This window comes from Carcharodon carcharias, chromosome 15 (genome assembly GCF_017639515.1).
Source record: "Carcharodon carcharias isolate sCarCar2 chromosome 15, sCarCar2.pri, whole genome shotgun sequence".
Taxonomy (NCBI): domain Eukaryota; kingdom Metazoa; phylum Chordata; class Chondrichthyes; order Lamniformes; family Lamnidae; genus Carcharodon; species Carcharodon carcharias.
The window spans coordinates 30184881-30203227 of NC_054481.1; the positions used below are offsets into that span (position 1 = coordinate 30184881).

The 18347-nt window shown below is 43.7% G+C and overlaps 1 protein-coding gene across 3 annotated transcripts in view; it reads left to right on the forward strand.

The window, feature by feature from the left end:
- The window catches only part of rab11fip3 (RAB11 family interacting protein 3 (class II)), a 135420-nt gene that overhangs the window by 99604 nt on the left and 17469 nt on the right, over positions 1-18347 (forward strand). For 2 of the 3 annotated variants that reach the window (XM_041206503.1, XM_041206505.1), the window contains 3 exons: positions 1569-1774; positions 7755-7928; positions 8447-8578. In XM_041206503.1, the coding sequence (XP_041062437.1) occupies positions 1569-1774; positions 7755-7928; positions 8447-8578 (512 nt within the window). The remainder of the gene's footprint in view (positions 1-1568; positions 1775-7754; positions 7929-8446; positions 8579-18347) is intronic. The other variant, XM_041206504.1, reaches the window with a different exon arrangement.

Genomic DNA, 18347 nt, shown 5'->3' on the forward strand with positions numbered 1-18347 from the left:
GAAGAGGAAATGAAAGCTGTCCTCCAATTACACCTGGAGACTGCTTCACCAACTTTGTGGAAAACATCCATTCTGGAGGTTTTCTGACCAGCTGTTGATTTGCTTCTACATGGCTGCAGCCAGCAATTCAATCTCTGTGGACAGACTAGGTTTTAAGCTTTCATCTTCCGTTCAGGCATTACACAGATTTGGAATTGATTTTATTGAACTGGGAACTAATTGTTTCCCAGCTACTCTCCCACCTACTCCATAATATCCTCCTGGATCACTATTGTGGCAGGAAATACTTTGGACCAGTGGGTGTCAAGATACTGAAACACTCAGGAATACAGAGTTCTGATCAGAAATAAAATTCCTCAAATAATCAGATTTTAAAACATTAAATTGTAATAAGACCTTATTGGTAGGAAATGCTGAGCAAGTATTGTCCTAATAATTATTTTATTGAACTTAAATTAAAGGCAAATGTCCATAATGCAAGACATCACAAGCTTGTAAAGAGTAAAAAAGGAGAGCAGCTCCCTACCTCGAGGTAACTGTACCCCAGCTGGCTATTGGTGTAATGCTGCGATTGTGATGCAGCTAATCTGCATGCAGCGGTACTGTAGCTGGTAGGGAGGGAGGTGTTTGGTAGGATGGAGAGTTACTCTGTTGCCATAGCTACAATGTACACTGCTGAGGAAGGTAGATCGCAGAATCCCAACTCCTGTCTGTCTTTCAAGCTGGGTGGCTAGTGGGAGGTGTGTGATGGCACCAAAGAGTGATTTTTGACATGTTCTACCCAGTTAAATTCCTGGTAGACTAGAGCTTGAAATATAGTATAAATACTCAAGCTTGTGTTATGTGAGCCAGCCCCATGAAACAGCTTTGTTTAGATGTGTGTGATGTTGAGCTCATCAACAATTGTTATATGACCTTGCATCTGAATGCCTTTTTAAAGGAGCTTTGCTGCAAACCACACCTTTCCCCCCACCACTGCCCCCTAGCAACAGGAGAAATGACCTGAAGGTTGAGTCTAGTGTCCTGCTTTTGAGGGGCAGATTTTAAAATAGTCGAATCCTGTGTGCACAAGGACCTGATGGAGAGATTGCGTGAAATGAACAAGGCTGAAGCCTTGATTATTGGTCTTCATTCCTTACTAGTTGATTTATTCCATGGATCTCCAGTTGATTTTAATATTAGTGGTTTGTATGTTACCAGATTTGGTAACGTGTTGGCAGGTTCTGAGCAAATGTATCTGTCCAACGCTGGTCATGTTACTGCCTAATTGATTTGGAAAGCAGGTGTTGTCTTCTGTTAAGTATTAACACTTCTCCCAGTGTGCTGCTGTTTCAGTAGCTGACCCTCCAAGTGCAAGATCACCTTTTTTGTATTGCCACTGCCTTGGTTTAAATTACACTTGAACCAGGCTGTTTATAAATATGTTCTCCTCTGCACACTCCCACAGTGCCTTAAACTTTGGTTACTATCTCTCCCTGTGTTGTGATGTGCTTTTTTTTTTGATAAAGTGGTTATAGAACACAATGATCAGTGTACTGAAATCTAACTTCACCTTGCTCCATTTTCAGACAAACGAGGTGACGGACAGTGCTTACATGGGCTCTGAGAGCACCTACAGTGAGTGTGAGACGTTCACAGACGAGGACACAGGCACGCTCGTTCACCATGGAACACACGATGAGTTGGAGACAGACAGCGCTATTGATGCCACACTGACCTCTGAGTTCACAGATACACTTGAAGAAAATAGTGTCCTATTTAATGGGGAGATGAAGTAAGTGGGACCTGTCCCCTTAACTTGAACAGAGGCTCCTCTGCGCTTCTGCTAAGTCTGGCTTTTGTAATTGATAAACACTTTAATATACTTCCATCTCTGGCACCTCTGTTTTGATTCTAGTGCAGACCGAAGGGATGGAATTATTCTTAGTTATGGAAACAGTACAGGTTTAGTGAAATCTGCAACTGTTCTCTGTAGCTATGAATGGGCTGTGTTGCCAGTGATCTGTACATAAGAACATAAGAGCTAGGAGCAGGAGTAGAAAATTCAGCCCCTCGGGCCTGCCCCGCCATTCAATACAATCATGGCTGATCTCATTTGGGCTTCAACTCCAATTTTCCGCTCTCTCCCCATAACCTTTCAACCCATTACTAATTAAAAATCTGTCTATCTCCTCAAATTTATTCAGCGTCCCAGCATTCACTGCACTCTGAGGTAGTGAATTCCTCAGATTCACGACCCTTTGAGAAAAGTAATTCCTCCTCATTTCTGATTTAAAACCACCTAAAACTATGGCCTCTTGTTTTAGAATGCCCCAGAAGGGGAAACATCCGCTCCACGTCTACTTTGTTTATCCCCTTTAGCATCTTATATACCTCAAATAGATCTCCGCTCATCCTTCTAACCTCTAACGAGTATAGGCCTAAACTGTTCAAACTCTCCTCATAAGGCAAGCCCCACATCTCTGGAGTCAGTCTAGTGAAATTCCTCTGAACCGCCTCCAATGCAACTACATCCTTCCTCAAGTAAGGGGACCAAAACTGTGCACAGTACTCCAGGTGCGGTCTCACCAATGCCTTATATAGTTGCAACAACACTTCCTTATTTTTATACTCTCTTCCTTTAGCAATAAATGCCAAAATTCCAATTGCCTTCCTTATTACCTGCTGTACCTGCACAATTCATGCAGGAGGACACCCAGATCCCTCTGCACTGAAGCATTCAGAAGTTTCTCTCCATATAAATAATAAGTCGTCGTCTTATCCTTCCGACCAAAATGGATAACCTCACACTTATCCATGTTAAACTCCATCTGCCAAATTTTGGCCCATTCACCTAACCTGTCCATATCCATTTGTAAATGTCTTATTTCTTCATTGCAACTTACTTTCCCACCTATTTTGGTGTCATCTGCAAATTTGGCTATAGTACCTTCTATCCCTGAATCCAAATCATAAATATGGATTGTAAATAATTGGGGCCCAAGGACCAAACCCTGTGGCACCCCACTAGTTACAGCTTGCCATCTAGAAAGAGACCCACTAATCCAAACTCTCTGTTTCTGTTGGTTAGCGAATCCTTTATCCAAGCTAACACATTACCCCTAACTCCGTGTGATCTTATCTTGTGTATTAATCGTTTGTGCGGCACCTTATCAAAGGCCTTCTGGAAGTCCAGATGTACTACATCTACAGGATCCCCATTATCCACTTTGCTTGTCGCACCTTCACAGAACTCTAACAAATTAGTCAAACACAATTTACTCATCATAAAACCATGCTGACTCTGATGGATTGCATTTTGACTTTCCAAATGCCTCATTACTACTTCCTTAAAAATGGATTCCAACAATTTCCCAATGACAGACATTAAACTAACTGGTCTGTAGTTTCCTAGTTTCTACCTCCCCTCTTTTTGAATAAAGGCGTTATATTAGCATTTTTCCAATCCACTGGAACCTTTCCAGAATCCAGGGAATTTTGGAATATTATAGCCAATGCATCCACTATTTCTGCTGCCACTTCCTTTAAGACCCTGGGATGTAGGCCGTCAGGTCCTGGGGACTTGTCATCCTTTAATCCCAATAGATTGCTCAGTACTTTTTCTCTAATGATGGTGATTGTTCTAAGTTCCTCTTTCTCTATACCCTCTGCACTACCTGTCACTATTGGGGTGATACTAGTGTCCTCCACCGTGAAAATTGAGGCAAAATATTCATTAAGCATCTCTGCCATTTCTATGTTCCCCAATATTAACTCCCCAGTCTCATCCTCCAAGGAACGAACATTCACTTTAGCTACTCTCTTTTATATACTTGTAGAAGCTTTTGCTATCAGTTTTTACATTTTGCACTAGTTTTCTTTCTTAATTTACCTTTGCTCCTTTTATTATTTTTTTAGTAACCCTTTGTTGATCTTAGAAGTTTCCCAATCTCCCAGCCTGCCACTGACCTTTGCAATTTGGTATATCTTAGTTTTTGCCTTTATGTTATCTTTAACTTCCTTGCTTTCCCCCTCTTACCATCTTTCTTCCTCTTTGGAATATATTTTACTTGGGAGGAATTGAATATCTCCTTAAATATCTGCCACTGTTCATCAGCTGTCCTACCTTGTAGTCTTCCCACCCAGTCCACTAGGGCCAAATCTTCCCTCATGCCTATGCAGTTACCTCTGTTTAACTCCAGAGCGCTAGTGTGGGACTCAAGTTTCTCACTCTCAAACTGTCTGTGCCATGTCATGCCTTGATGTGGAGGTAGAGTGTGAAGAGTGTGTTGATTTGAACCTGGGACTGAACGGAATTCAATGTTGCATGCAGCACACCAGTAACTTGTCAAATTCTATTTTATTTGGGACGGACCAAATAAAATTAAAGAAAAAAGGCTGCCTAATCAGGTTGTGCCTAGCACCCACTTAGCTTTTGAATTTCCACCCGAAAGAAAGATTTGTTTAATCCCAGTCTTACTTCAAAACCCCCAGCTGAGTGGACTGTTTAAATGTGTGAATCTAAAGTCAAAATAGGATTATTTTAAGAACATTCAATTCGAGCAGAATTGGGCAAATAAACTCTGAAGTTTGGGGGTGAAGTTTGGATCTGCTTTGCCGCAACTAACAGAGCGAAGATGGACCCTGTCTGGTGCAAGGTGGGAAGGGATGTTTGTGCAGGCATCCGAAAGTGAGTTAAAGCAAGTGAAGCCCCTGACAGTTGCGTACAGTGCTACAGTGTTTCCTGTGTATAGGTTTCACAATGAATGCTTCTTATGGGTTTGTAGGAAAGATTGGCTAAAAATCTGAGTGGAATAGGGAGATCTATCCCCTAGCCCACAATGATTAGGCTCACCAGCGGCCTCTGGAGACTTAAAGCAAAGTCATAATAAAAAGATAAAATGCTAGAAATACTCAGCAGGTCTGGCAGCATCTGTGGAGAGAGAAACAGTTAAGGTTTCAGGCCTGTAACCTTTAATCAGAATTGAGGAAAAGCTGGAGATGTAATAGGTTTGAGAAGCGAAAGGGGTAGAGGAGCATGGGAAGAAGATGATAAGGGATGGTCCAAACGCAAAGTACAGGAAATGATAGAAAAAGACCAAACCAGCAAACAAACATGAAGTAAAATGGGAGCAGAGGTTGTGATCTAAAATGGTCAAACTCAATATTGAGTCCAGAAGGCTGTAAAGTGGACAGTCGAAAGTTAGGTGCTGTCCCTTGAGTTGTGTTCAGCTTCATTGGAATATTGTGGCAGGCCAAGAACAGAGAGGCCAGAGTTGAGAACAAGCTGAAGAATTAAAATGATAGGTGACTAGAAGGTCAGGGTCACATTTGAGGGACTACTTCTGCTTTTACTCGAAACATATTGCATTTCTGACTTGTCCCAATTCTGATGAATGGTCACAGATCTGAAATGTTAACTCAGTATCTGTGGAGACAGAAACAACCAGCCTTGCTGAATATTTCCAGAATTTTCTCTTTTCAGGTTTTCAGCATCCGCAGTATTTTGCTTTGTGTTAAAGCAAAGTTGTATTGAATTCCTGTGAAAGATCAGTTTTATCTTGGACCATTGTATCTGTAAAGGATTGGTCACTTATGCCCCTGTTCATTAGGGTGGGTTTGGGGAGGAAGTTGCCTTGCTGCCTAGGGTGAAAGAACAATGAAATTCCTATCAAATCTGGCTGTCCTTGTTATTGGCCGTTCTTACTATAAGGTTAAACAAGAAGTAAGAATTTGTCAACTAGCACACACTGTACAAAATGCAGGCTATAATTAACCGCCACATCCTATCACTAAAACTAACACTGAACTCGCATCCACAGTTGGTAATGTCAAGTATACATTCAGAAGTTGCATTTAATACCTGGTACTTTCCTCTGATGTTTGATTTTAATATAGCCAGGCCCCCCATTTCAATCTCTACATTATCCATTCTCCAACACTGCAATATTTGGCTATCCAATGTGTGCTGTTTACAGCAATTGAAGAGTTCCTAAACCTCTCCACCTTTTGACCCTAGGTTGAGTCAACTTGCAAACTGGGCAGTTAAGTGGCAAATGATTTTTAAAATGGATAAATGTGAAGTGATGCACTTTGGTTGGCAAAACAGAAAAATCACCTTCACCTTAGAAAATGAAAAACTGGGTAGAAGAGCAGAGATACAAGTGAACAGATCATTTGAAGCAACATCATAAATCAGCAAAGCAATTAAAATGCTGACAAAAATACTGGGATTTATTTCCAGGAATATAGAATTCAAAAGTAGTGAAGTTATCTTAAATTTGCATGGGACCCAATGGACAGGCCAAAATGGACAGCTCTGGTTCCCATACAGGACAGAGAAGCACAGGAGAAAATGCAAACGAGATTTTCTAGGATGGTACCGTACTAAGATTACAACTATCAGGAAAGATTGAACAGGTTAGATTTTTTTTTACTTTAGAAAAAAGACTTGGAGGGAACCTGACAGATCATTAAATTATGAATGGGCTGTGGAGGGAATATCTCTACATATGAGAGAAACTAAAACTGGGGGGGGGTGGTGGGGCCATAAATGGAAGTTAGTTACTATTAAATCCAAAATGAGAAATTTCTTTACTCACTATTTAGAATGTGAAACTTGCTACCACAAGTGATTGATTTAGATGCTTTCAAAAGGAAACCATATGAAAGCATGAGAGAAAAGGAGATGAAAGACATGCTGAAAGGCTGAGTTGAGATAGAGGGAATGGGAGAAGAGGCATGTGGAATATAAACGCCAAATGGCATGCTGTCTGTGCTGAGTGGCTTGGTATGCCAGTACAGAGAAGGCAGTCAAAAAACAACATTGAAGTAGGCATGGAGTCACATGAACCAGACCCTGTAAGGATGGCAAGTCTTCCCTAAAAGGTTTTAGTGAACCATTGGGTTTTGACAGCAATCTGACCACTTTGATTGCTCTTACTGGTCCCAGATTTTATTTCCAGTTTTTAAAAAAAAAACTGATGATCTAATTTGAACTTTGGTTGTCTGGATTACTAATCCAGTAACCTAAGCACCATATAGCAAATGCTTCATGATGAGATGCTCAAAGGTGACCTGAAGATGTTGGTCTCCCAGTTTTGGCAGAGTTGAACAAAGACAATATTAGAATTTCCTATCTCCAATATTCCTTGTTCTGTGAAATTCAACCTGTATGTACCGAGCAAGCTGGTAGCCAGCCCCTTGTTCCTTCCAATATCCAGACATGTCTCCATTGTGTTCTTATTCACTGCTGCAGTTCCTTTTTTATTGTTGGTCAAAATGAGTAACTGATGCATTTTATACAATAAGCTAATGAAGCTAGTATGTCCTCAGGTTCAATTTTGACAATGGCACAGTGCCCAAAAAGTGATATTGAGTCATGTTGTAGAGTAATTTCCTCAAAGAACGAGGAAAACCATGAAGATGGGTTCATAACATTGCATATTACGTAGGATTACATAGGATATATGGCACAGAAAAAGACCATTTGGCCCAACCAGCCCATGCCAGTGTTATGTTCCAGTTGAACCTCCTCCTCCTGTTTTTCCATAACTAAATCTAACATTGTGACCCTTTATCCCTTCTCCCTCTAGATTCTAATTTCCCCTTTATATAGATCTACACTATTCACTTCACCACTCCCTGTGGTACTGAGTTCCACATTCCCACCATTCTGTGGGGAAAGCAATTTCTTCTGATTATGTTGTTTTTAAAAAAAAGTTTTCAATTTTCTTGCTACTTAGCCTCTCTTCCTGGTGTATCTCCTATTATAGGACCCATCACCATAACTTTTCGATGAGCTCCAACATTTCTCTCCTTAGTACCGAGGAGCACTTTGAAGATTACGGAGAGAGTAATGAGACTGATTTTGCATCTAGTAGCCTGTGTCAGGATGGAGGCACAACCATCGATGGTCACTTTAATCGCTCGTCGCTGCTCTCTCCCAGGTAAGGTTAGCGCTGGTGAATCTTACTGGATCTTGATGCTGGGGAAAGGTATAAATCGAGAAACCTGAATTCCTTGTTGATTCCTTGCAGTCACTTGATCCTCTCAATCCAGTTAGCTTAGAGCACTGACTGGTGAAAACCTCATTATTGCTGATTTTGGAGTCAGTTCCTAAGTGTGCTGTCTGTGTGACCATCTGATCTCTGGATTCCTTTCAGCCACAGAGAGAGAGACTCTGATTCCTGAAATTGCCTTCCTGGTGCAGAATTGGCTGTATTTATAATTAACTTTTCTGAAAAGGAAAATGTTTAAGTAGCAAAGGCTTTTTTGCGGGGAGGGGGGGTTGCAAGAAGTCGGGAAAAGTTTACCTCTTGTAACTACTCACCTCAGTGCCTCAACAAATTGCACATTTCTTCTGAAAATCTTTACATGGTAAATCTGCATTCCTATCACTTTGAATTGTGTGACCTTGTGATCAATGATTTCTCTAATTTCCCAATTGGCGCTTCTGATTTTCCAGTGGTCATTTCACTTCAACTTTACAAAGTGTCATTGGGGGAGAGATGCTGGAATATTACTGCACCCAGTGTCATAAGCAAATCAATCGCTTGGAAGATCTGTCCACCCGCATCAACACTCTTGAAATGAATAGGTAACTGCATGATTCTGCCTTTTTACCAGTAGGCTTTTACCTTGTGATTGTAGGTTATCCCTTTTCTGTTGTTGCTTTTGGGGCAACGTTTCATTCTGTACAGGATTGCATTTAAAATGGAACCTGTAGACTCGGCGTATCAGCTGTGGTAGTTACACTTTCTAAGAACTTGCCATCAGTTAACCTCTATATTGTATACTTTGCCAGGTCCAATTCCCCAAGTTTCTGTTCTGGGTCTTTGATGTACCAGCACAGTCCCTTTGTTAACATTTGGGCAATAAATTATTACAATGAGTTCTTAGATAATCAAATGCGTGCAGTTTAGAGGTCCACAGTTGCATACTCGGGGCCAACACACACATTACAAGAGATGTTTGCTGCAACAGGTGCACGTCACAATAGGTTGAGCTTAGTTTCTAGATCTCCATTCTTAACCATGCATTACAAGTTTGCTATTTTATACCTTTCTATAACTACATTATTTCATAATATCTTGATGAACTTTGCACAAGTATTCATTAACCATTATCAAGAAATTCACGTTCCAAACACTTATCTATGACATCCACGGTCTCAAGACTAGCAAACTGGTCTGAGGGCTAACAAGGCATGGAATGTATTCGTGCGGTTAGTTACAGATAAAATAAGCACCAATTGAACAATATGTGACCTAACCCAGAAAGTGTGCAGCTTACGACCTCTATACACACATGCCTTGTACTGGATGTTAGCTATAGCTGCAGTCTTCCCATTGTAAACTTTTTAACTGATATGAAGTGGAAGCAAGTGTGTGATTCTCTTGCATAAAATGCCTTCTGTCACTTGATCTGTACCACAGCGCTCTTGTACAAGCTGGCCCTGATAATCAGACCCACTGTCCTCCTGTTCAGATGTGAAGCTGCAGTGAGTGCTTTGCGCTCAATCTGGGCGCCAGTGTAGATCAGCAAGCACAGGAGCACGATGGGTGGACAGGACATGATGTCTGTTAAGATGAGCAGAGTTTTGGATGATCTCAAATTTGAGGAAGGTAAAATGTGGGAATCTGCCATGAGTTCATTGGAATTTTTTTTTATTCATTCCTGGGCTGTGGGCTTCACTGGCTGGGCCAGCATTTATTGCCCATCCCTAGTTGCCCTTGAGAAGGTGGTGGTGAGTTGCCTTCTTGACTCGCTGCAGTCCATGTGGTGTAGGTACATCCACAGTGCTGTCAGGAAGGGAGTTCCAGGATTTTAACCCAGCGACTGTGAAGTAACGATTGTATATTTCCAAGTGAGGTTGGTGAGTGACTTGGAGGAGAACTTTCAGGTGATGGTGTTCCCATCTATTTACTGCCCTTGACCTTCTAGATGGTAGTGGTCATGGGTTTGGAAGGTACTGTTGAAGGAGCCTTGTTGAATTCCTGCAGTGCATCTTGTAGATAGTACAAACTGCTGCTACTGTGCGTTGGTGGCGGAGGGAGTGAATGTTTGTGGATGTGGTGCCAATCAAGTGGGCTGCTTTGTCCTGGACGGTGTCAAGCTTCTTGAGTGTTGTGGGAGCTGCATTCATCCAGGCAAGCAGGGAGTATCCTGTCATACTCTTGGCATGTGCCCTGTAGATGATGGGCAGGCTTTGGGGAGTCAGGAGGTGAGTTACCCGTCACACGATTCCTAGCCTCTGACCTGCTCTTGTAGCCACAGTATTTATATGGTTAGTCCAGCTAAGTTTCTGGTCAATGGTAACCTCCAGGATGTTGATGGAAGGGGATTCAGTGATGGTAATGCCTTTGATCATCGAGGGACAATGGTTGGATTCTCTCTTGTTGGAGATGGTCATTGCTTGTCACTTGTGTGGCACGAATGTTACTTGTGAGCCCAAGCCTGGATATTATCCAGGTCTTACTGCATTTGGACATGGACTGCTTCAGCATCTGAGGCATCAAATTGTCCTGAACATTGTGCAATCATCAGCGAAAAACCCCACTTCTGACCTTATGATGGAAGAAAGATCATTAATAAAGCAGCTGAAGATGGTTGGGCGGAGGACACTACCCTGAGGAACTCCTCCTGCAGCGATGTCCTGGAGCTGAGATGACTGATCTCCAACAACCACAACCATCTTCCTTTGTGCTAGATATAACTTCCAACCATTGGAGAGCTTTCCCCCGACTCCCATTGACTCCAGTTTTGCTAGGGGCTCTGTGATGCCACACTTGGTCAAATGCTGCCTTGATGTCAAGGGCAGTTACTCTCACCTCGGGAGTACAGGTCTTTTGTCCATGTTTGAACCAAGGCTATAATGATTTCAGGAGCTGAGTGGCCCTGGCGGAACCCAAACTGGGGGTCAGTGAGTAAATTATTGCTAAGCAAGTGCTGCTTGATAGCACTGTTGATGACCTCTTCCATTACTAATGACCGAGAGTAAACTGGGGATGGTAATTGGCCAGGTTGGATTTGTCCTGTTTCTTTTTTTGTGCACAGGGCATACCTGGGCAATTTTCCAAGTAGCTGGGTAGATGCCAGTGTTGAAGCTGTACTGGAATAGCTTGGCTAGGGGCATGGCAAATTCTGGAGCACGCCTTCAGTACTATTGCTGGAATATTGTCAGGGCCCATAGCCTTTGCAGGATCCAGTGCCTTCATCCATTTCTTGATATCACAGGGACTGAATTGAACTGGCTGAAGACTGGCACCTGTGATACTAGGGACCTTCGGAGAAGTCCAAGATGAATCACCCACGCAGCACTTCTGGCTGAAGATTGCAACAAATGCTTCAGCCTTATCTTTTGCACTGATGTGCTGGGCTCCTCCATCATTTGAGGATGGGGATATTTGCGGTGCCTCCTCCAGTGTGTTGTTTAATTGTCCACCACTATTCACAACTGGATGTAGCAGGACTGCAGAGCTTAGATCAGATCCGTTGGTTGTGGGGTTGCTTAGCTCTGTCTATCACTTGCTGCTTATGCTGTTTGGCATGCAAGTAGTCCTGTGTTACAGCTTCACCAGGTTGAAATCTCATTTTTAGGTATGCCTGGTGCTGCTCCTGGCATGCCGTCTTGCACTCTTCATTGAATTGTCAAGTTTAGAGGTATAAAAGGCACAAATGAGGATTCCAGCAACAAATGAGCAGAGGCGGGGGCAGAGAATACAGTGTGTGAACAACCACAAATCATGGTCCATATCCATGCCAAAACATGTGGAAAGAGGGATGAAGCCCTGCGGACAGATTTTAGGGAGCTAGCAAAAAGACAAAAATGCAGGATCTCCAAGACTGTAATCTCCAGATTACATCCAATACCTTGCACAAGTGGGTACAGAAATAGGAGGATAATGTTGATGAATGTGTGGCTGGAGAGGGGCTGCATTAGGGAGGGCATTAGATTCCTGGAACATTGGGACTGTTCCTGAAAGGATCTGTACCGTTAGGACGGTCTCCACCTGAACCGATCTGGGACCAGTGTTCTAGCGAAAAGAGTAAATCGGGTGGTCAACAGGACTTTAAACTAGAAAGTTGGCCGTGGGGGGAGGTTGTGGGGTGCGGGGAAGGGTAAAACTCCAATAAGTATGACTAATGGGAAACAAAGCAGCAGTTTAGCGGCGGGGGGGAGGATTCAACTTCATGGAAAATTATGAAAAAACTGAAAAGAAAGGAGAGCCCAGGAGAGGCTATTAAAGTCTCCAGAACACAAAATAGGACAGAATGTTTGGAAAGGGCTAGGAATCCAACTTCAAGCACATCAGATAAAGGGACGACAATGAGAAAGGGGACGGGAAATACAGGACTGAAGGTGTTGTATCTGAATACACGCAGTATATGAAATAAGGTCAATGGGCTTGTGGCACGGATTGAAATTGGCAGGTATGATGTGATTGGCATCACAGAGACATGGCTGCAAGGGGATCAGGACTGGGAGCTAAATATCCAAGGATATAACTTGCTATCGAAAAGATAGGCAGGTTGGCAGACCTGGAAAAGAAAAGGGGTGGGGTTGCTTTGTTAGTAAGAAATGAAATTAAATCGATAGCAAGAAATTATGTAGGGTCAGATGATGTAGAATCTGTGTGGGTAAAGTTGAGGAACCGCAAAGGTTAAAAAAAACCATAATGAGAGTTATGTACAGGCCTCCGAACAGTAGTCAGGATGTGGGGCACAAGATAGACCAAGAGATAGAAAAGGCTTGTAAGAAAGGCAAGGTTACAGTGATTATGGGGGATTTCAATATGCAGGTAGACTGGGAAAATCAGGTTGGTAGTGGATCCCAAGAAAAGGAATTTGTGGAATGTCTACGAGATGGCTTTTTAGAGCAGCTTGTGGTGGAGCCCACTAGGGAACAGGTAATTCTAGATTTAGTGATGTGTAATGAGGCAGATTTGATAAGGGAGCTTAAGGTGAAGGAACCCTGAGGAGGAAGTGACCATAATATGATAGAATTTACCCTGCAATTTGAGAGGAAAAAGCTGGAATCAGATGTAACGGTATTACAGTTGAATAAAGGCAACTACAGAGGCATGAGGGAGGAGCTGGCCAGCATTGACTGGGAGATGAGCTTAGCAGGAAAGAAAATGGAGTTTCTCGGAGTAATTTGGGAGACACAGCAAAAATTCATCCCTAGGAAGAAGAAGCATACTAAAGGGAGGACGAGGAAACCATGGCTGACAAGGGAAGTCAGGGACAGCATAAAAGCTAAAGAGAAAGCATACAATGCAGCGAAAAGCAGTGCGAAACCAGGGGATTGGGAAGCCTACAAAGACCAACAGAGGACAACTAAAAAAGAAATAAGGAGGTAGAAGATTATATATGAGGGTAAACTAGCCAGTAATATAAAAGAAGATTGCAAGAGTTTTTTTAGATATATAAAGGGTAAGAGAAAGGCAAAAGTGGACATTGGGCTGCTGGAAAATGACGCTGGAGAAGTATTAGTGGGGAACAAAGAAATGGTGGAGGAACTGAATAGGTACTTTGCGTCAGTCTTCACTGTGGAAGACATGAGTAACATCCCCAAAGTTCAAGAGAGTCGGGGGGAGGCAGAGGTGAGTATGGCGGCCATTACCAAGGAGAAGGTGCTAGGAAAACTGAAAGGTCTGAAGGCAGATAAATCATCTAGGCAAGATGGATTACACCCCAGAGTTCTGAAGGAGATAGCTGAAGAGATAGTGGAGGTGTTAGTTAGGACTGGAAAATTGCTAATGTAACACCCTTGTTTAAGAAGGGAGTGAGGCAAAAGACAAGAAATTACAGGCCGATTGGCCTGACCTTGGTCATTGGTAAGATTTTAGAGTCCATTATTACAGATGAGATTTCAGAATACTTGGAAGTGCATGGTGAAATAGGGCAAAGTCAGCATGGTTTCATCAAGGGGAGGTCAGGCCTGACAAATCTATTAGAATTCTTTGAGGAGGTAACGAGTAGGTTAGACAAAGGAGAGCCAATGAATGTTATCTACTTGGACTTCTGGAAGGCCTTTGACAAGGTGCCGCACAGGAGTCTGCTCAGTAAATTAAGAGCCCATGGTGTTAGAGACAAGGTACTAGCATGGATAGAAGATTGGCTGTCTGGCAGGAGGCAGAAAGTGGGGATAAGGGGGTCCTTCTCAGGAAGGCGGCCAGTGACTAATGGAGTTCTGCAGGGGTCAGTGTTGGGACCACAACTTTTCACTTTATACGTTAATGATCTAGATGAAGGAACTGAGGGCATCCTGGCTAAGCTTGCAGATGATACAAAGATAGGTGGAGGGACAGGTAGTATTGAGGAGGCAGGGAGGCTGCAGAAGGATTTGGACAGATTAGGAGAATGGGCATAGAAGTGGCAGATGGAATACAACATGGGCAAGTGTGAGGTCATGCACTTTGGTAGGAAGAATAGAGGCATAGACTATTTTCTAATGGGGAGAGAATTCAGAAATCTGGAGTGCAAAGGGTCTTGGGAGTCCTAGTCCAGGATTCTCTTAATGTTAACTTGCAGGTTGAGTCGGAGGTTAGGAAGGCAAATGCAATGTTGGCATTTATTTCAAGAGGACTAGAATATAAAAGCAGGGATGTGCTGCTGAGGCTTTATAAGGCTCTGGTCAGACCACATTTAGAATATTGTGAGCAATTTTGGGCCCTGTATCTCAGGAAGGATGTTCTGGCCCTGGAGAGGGTCCAGAGGAGGTTCACGAGAATGATCCCAGGAATGAAAGGCTTAACATATGAGGAACGTTTGAGGACTCTGGGTCTATACTCGATGGAGTTTAGAAGGATGTGGGGGGATCTGATTGAAACTTACAGAATACTGAAAGGCCTGGATAGAGTGGACGTGGGGAAGATGTTTCCATTAGTAGGAGAGATTGGGACCCGGGGGCACGGCCTCAGAGTAAAGGGAAGACCTTTTAGAACAGAGATGAGAAGAAACTTCTTTAGCCAGAGAGTGAGTGAATCTATGGAATTCATTGCCACAGAAGGCTGTGGAGGCCAGGTCATTGACTGTATTTAAAACCGTGATAGATAGGTTCTTGATTGGTAAGGGGATCAAAGGTTACATGGAGAAGGCGGGAGAATGGGGTTGAGAAACTTATCAGCCATGATTGAATGGCGGAGCAGATTCGATGGGCCGAATGGCCTAATTTCTGCTCCTATGTCTTATGGTCTGAAGGAGATGCACCTGATTCTGGGCGAAGTGGAACCTGTGCAGACTGGAAGGGTTTCACCTCAGCAGAACCGGGAGCAATGTCCTCATGGGGGCAGTTTGCTTGTACTGCTGCAGTAGATTCAATTAACTTGATAGGGGGATGGGAGCCTGGCTGTTGGGATAGGGGGATGGGAGCTGGCTGTAGGATTAGAGTGGAGAAATAAGGTAGACTAAAATAATAAGGCATTAAGTGGGGTCAGCCTAAGAGGCAAATCAGAACTATTCAGGTTGACAGTATATGTATGTAAACACAAAGCATGGTAAACTAAAGTTGGTGAACAAGTAGCCACATGGGAATGTAATATGGCGAGACCTGGCTCAAAAAAGGGATAGGACGAGATATTAAATATTCCTGGATACAAGTGTTCAGGACCAAATCTGTTTGATTCAAGTTAAGAAACAATAGAGATGCCATTAAATAACTAGGTATGTTCTATATGCCGTCAACTATTGAGAGATATCGAAGAGCAAATTTGCACACATTAGAGGTGCAAAAACTGGAATAGTGACATATATTAGGATTTAATTATCCTAATATAGATTAGGATAGTAATAGTATAAAGGACGGCGAAGAGGTCGAGTCTGAGAGTTTCCAGAATTCCAAAAATACTTGTAAATCAAGGGGTGAAAGGGAGGGAGGATCTTAAAACAATTACAATCAATACAAAAAAGGTACTGAGAAAATTGAGAACTAAAGGCTGACAAGTCACCAGGACCTGATGGACTTCATCCTCTGGACCTAAAAGAAGTGGCTGTGGAGATAGTAGATGTATTTGTTGTAACTCTATAAAATTCCCTCGTCTCTGGAAAGGTTCCATCGGATTAGAAAATAGCAAATGTAACTCTATTCAAGAAAGGAAGGCAGCAGAAATCAGGTAATCACAGGGCAGTTGGCCTAACATCCATCATAGGGAAAATTCTAGAACCTATTATGAAGTGGGTTATAGCAGGGCACTTAGGAAACCTTAATGTAATCAGGCAGAGTCAACATAGTTTTGTGAAAGGGAAATCATCCATCCATCCACTTTCGCACCACTTCTCCTGGTGAGGGTTGAGGTGGTAGTAAGCTGAGCAGGGCAGAGCGGACTTCCCTTTCCTCAGCTGCAGATTCCAGCTCCTCCTGGGGATTCCCAGGTGTCTCCAGGCCAACCAAGAGATGTAATCCCTCCAGCGTGTCTTGGGTCGGCCTCGAGGTCTCCGCCCAGTGGACTGTGTCTGGTACAGCTCCAGCACAAGCCTACCGGGGGCACCCTTATCAGATGCCTGAACCACCTCAACTGCCCCCTCTGTACTCTGAGGCTCTCCTGGATTGCCAAACTCCTCACCCTGTCCTGGAGAGTACGCCCAGCAACCCTGCAGAGAAACCGCTTGAACCCACAATCTTATCCTTTCAGTCATTAGCCACAGTTTAGACTGGAGATCAGTCAGATGAGGCAAGAAGCACAACATCTGCAAACAACGGAAATACCGACCTTAAGCCCCCCCCAGACTGGATACGCTCCATACTTTGGCTACATCTATTTATCCTGTCCATGAAAATCACGAACAGGAGTGGAAACAAGACACTCCCTTGGTGGAGTCCAACACCCACCTTGAACGAATTCGACTTAATGCCAAGAATGCAGATGCAGCTCCTGCTCTGCGAATAGAGGGACCTGATAGCATGCAGAAATGGCACTGGCACCTCATATTCCCACAGCACCTCGCACAAAGGTGGTCGTATGCCTTCTCCAGGTCTACTAAACAAACCGGATCAACAAACTCCCACGAACCCTCAAATATCCGTGAGAGGGCCAAGAGTTGGCCCATTGTTCCTCCTGAGCCTGAGGTTCAACTAACAGTCTCCTCTCCAGCATTCTGGCATAGGCTTTCCCCGCATGGCTGAGGAGTGTGATCCTGCTTCTAATTGGAACACACCCTCTGATCCCCCTAAAGATGGGGACCACCCCAGTTTTCCAATCTAGCAGCATTGTCCCTGCCTTCCACGCAACATTGAAAAGGCGAGCTAACCACAACACCCCAACATTGTCTAATGCCTTCAACATCTCTGGATGAGTCTCATCCACCCCTGCTGCCTTACTGCTACAGAGGACCTTGACTACTGCAGCAACCTCAGCAATAATGATAGATCCGATCTCATCTGGGGGTTCTGTGTTCCTTCCACCTCTTGGCAATCTCCCCATTTGTGGTCAGCATTTTCCTATTCTTGCTGAGAACAGCTTGGGCGACATACCACCGACCCCTCCTAAGTTACCGAATGGTTTGTCAGAACAGCTTTGATGTCGTCCGATTGTCAGTCTCCATGCCTCAAAACTCCTCCCAAGCCAGAGCTTTTGCTTCAGTGACCACTGCTGCTGTAGCCCTCCTGGCCTGCTAGTACCTCTCAACTTATCTCCAAGCATTTCCCGGAAGGCCTCCTTTGATTTGACAGCCTCCCTCACCACTGGTGTCCGCCAGCGGATCCTAGAGTTGCCACCGCAACATGCACTGACTGTCTTCAAATCACAGCTTTTCGCGGTCACCTCAATAATTGAGGTTTTGAACATGGGTCATTCAGACTTGATGCCCTTGACCTCACCCAGGATACAAGAGAAATTCTTCCGGAGGTGGAAGTTGAAATCATTTTGCACAGAAATGTCCGCCAGATGTTCCCTGGCGACCCCTCGCAGCACATTTGGGTCTCCTGTGACTGTCTGGCCCTCGCCCCCCCGTGCCGAATCCAACTTGCCACCAAGTGGTGATCAGTTGACAGCTCTGCCTCTCTCTTCACCTGAGTGTCCAGAACATTCAGCCTTGGGTCCAAAGACATAACTATAAAATCGACATTCAACCCAAAGTGCTCTGGTACCAGGTACATTTATGACATCCTTGTGTTCGAACATGATGTTTGTTGTGGACAATCCATGATTAGCACAGAAGTCCAATAACAAAGCACTCTGGTTCAGATCAGGGAGGCCGTTCCTCCCAATCACCCCTTTCCAGGTATCCCCGCTGTTCCCCACATGAGTGTTGAAGTCTCCCAGTAAGAATATGGAGCCAGTAGGTGGCACACTATCGAGCACCAATCCCACTGTCTCTAAGAAGGCCAAGTATTCTGAGCTGCTGTTTGGTGCATAAGTGCAAAC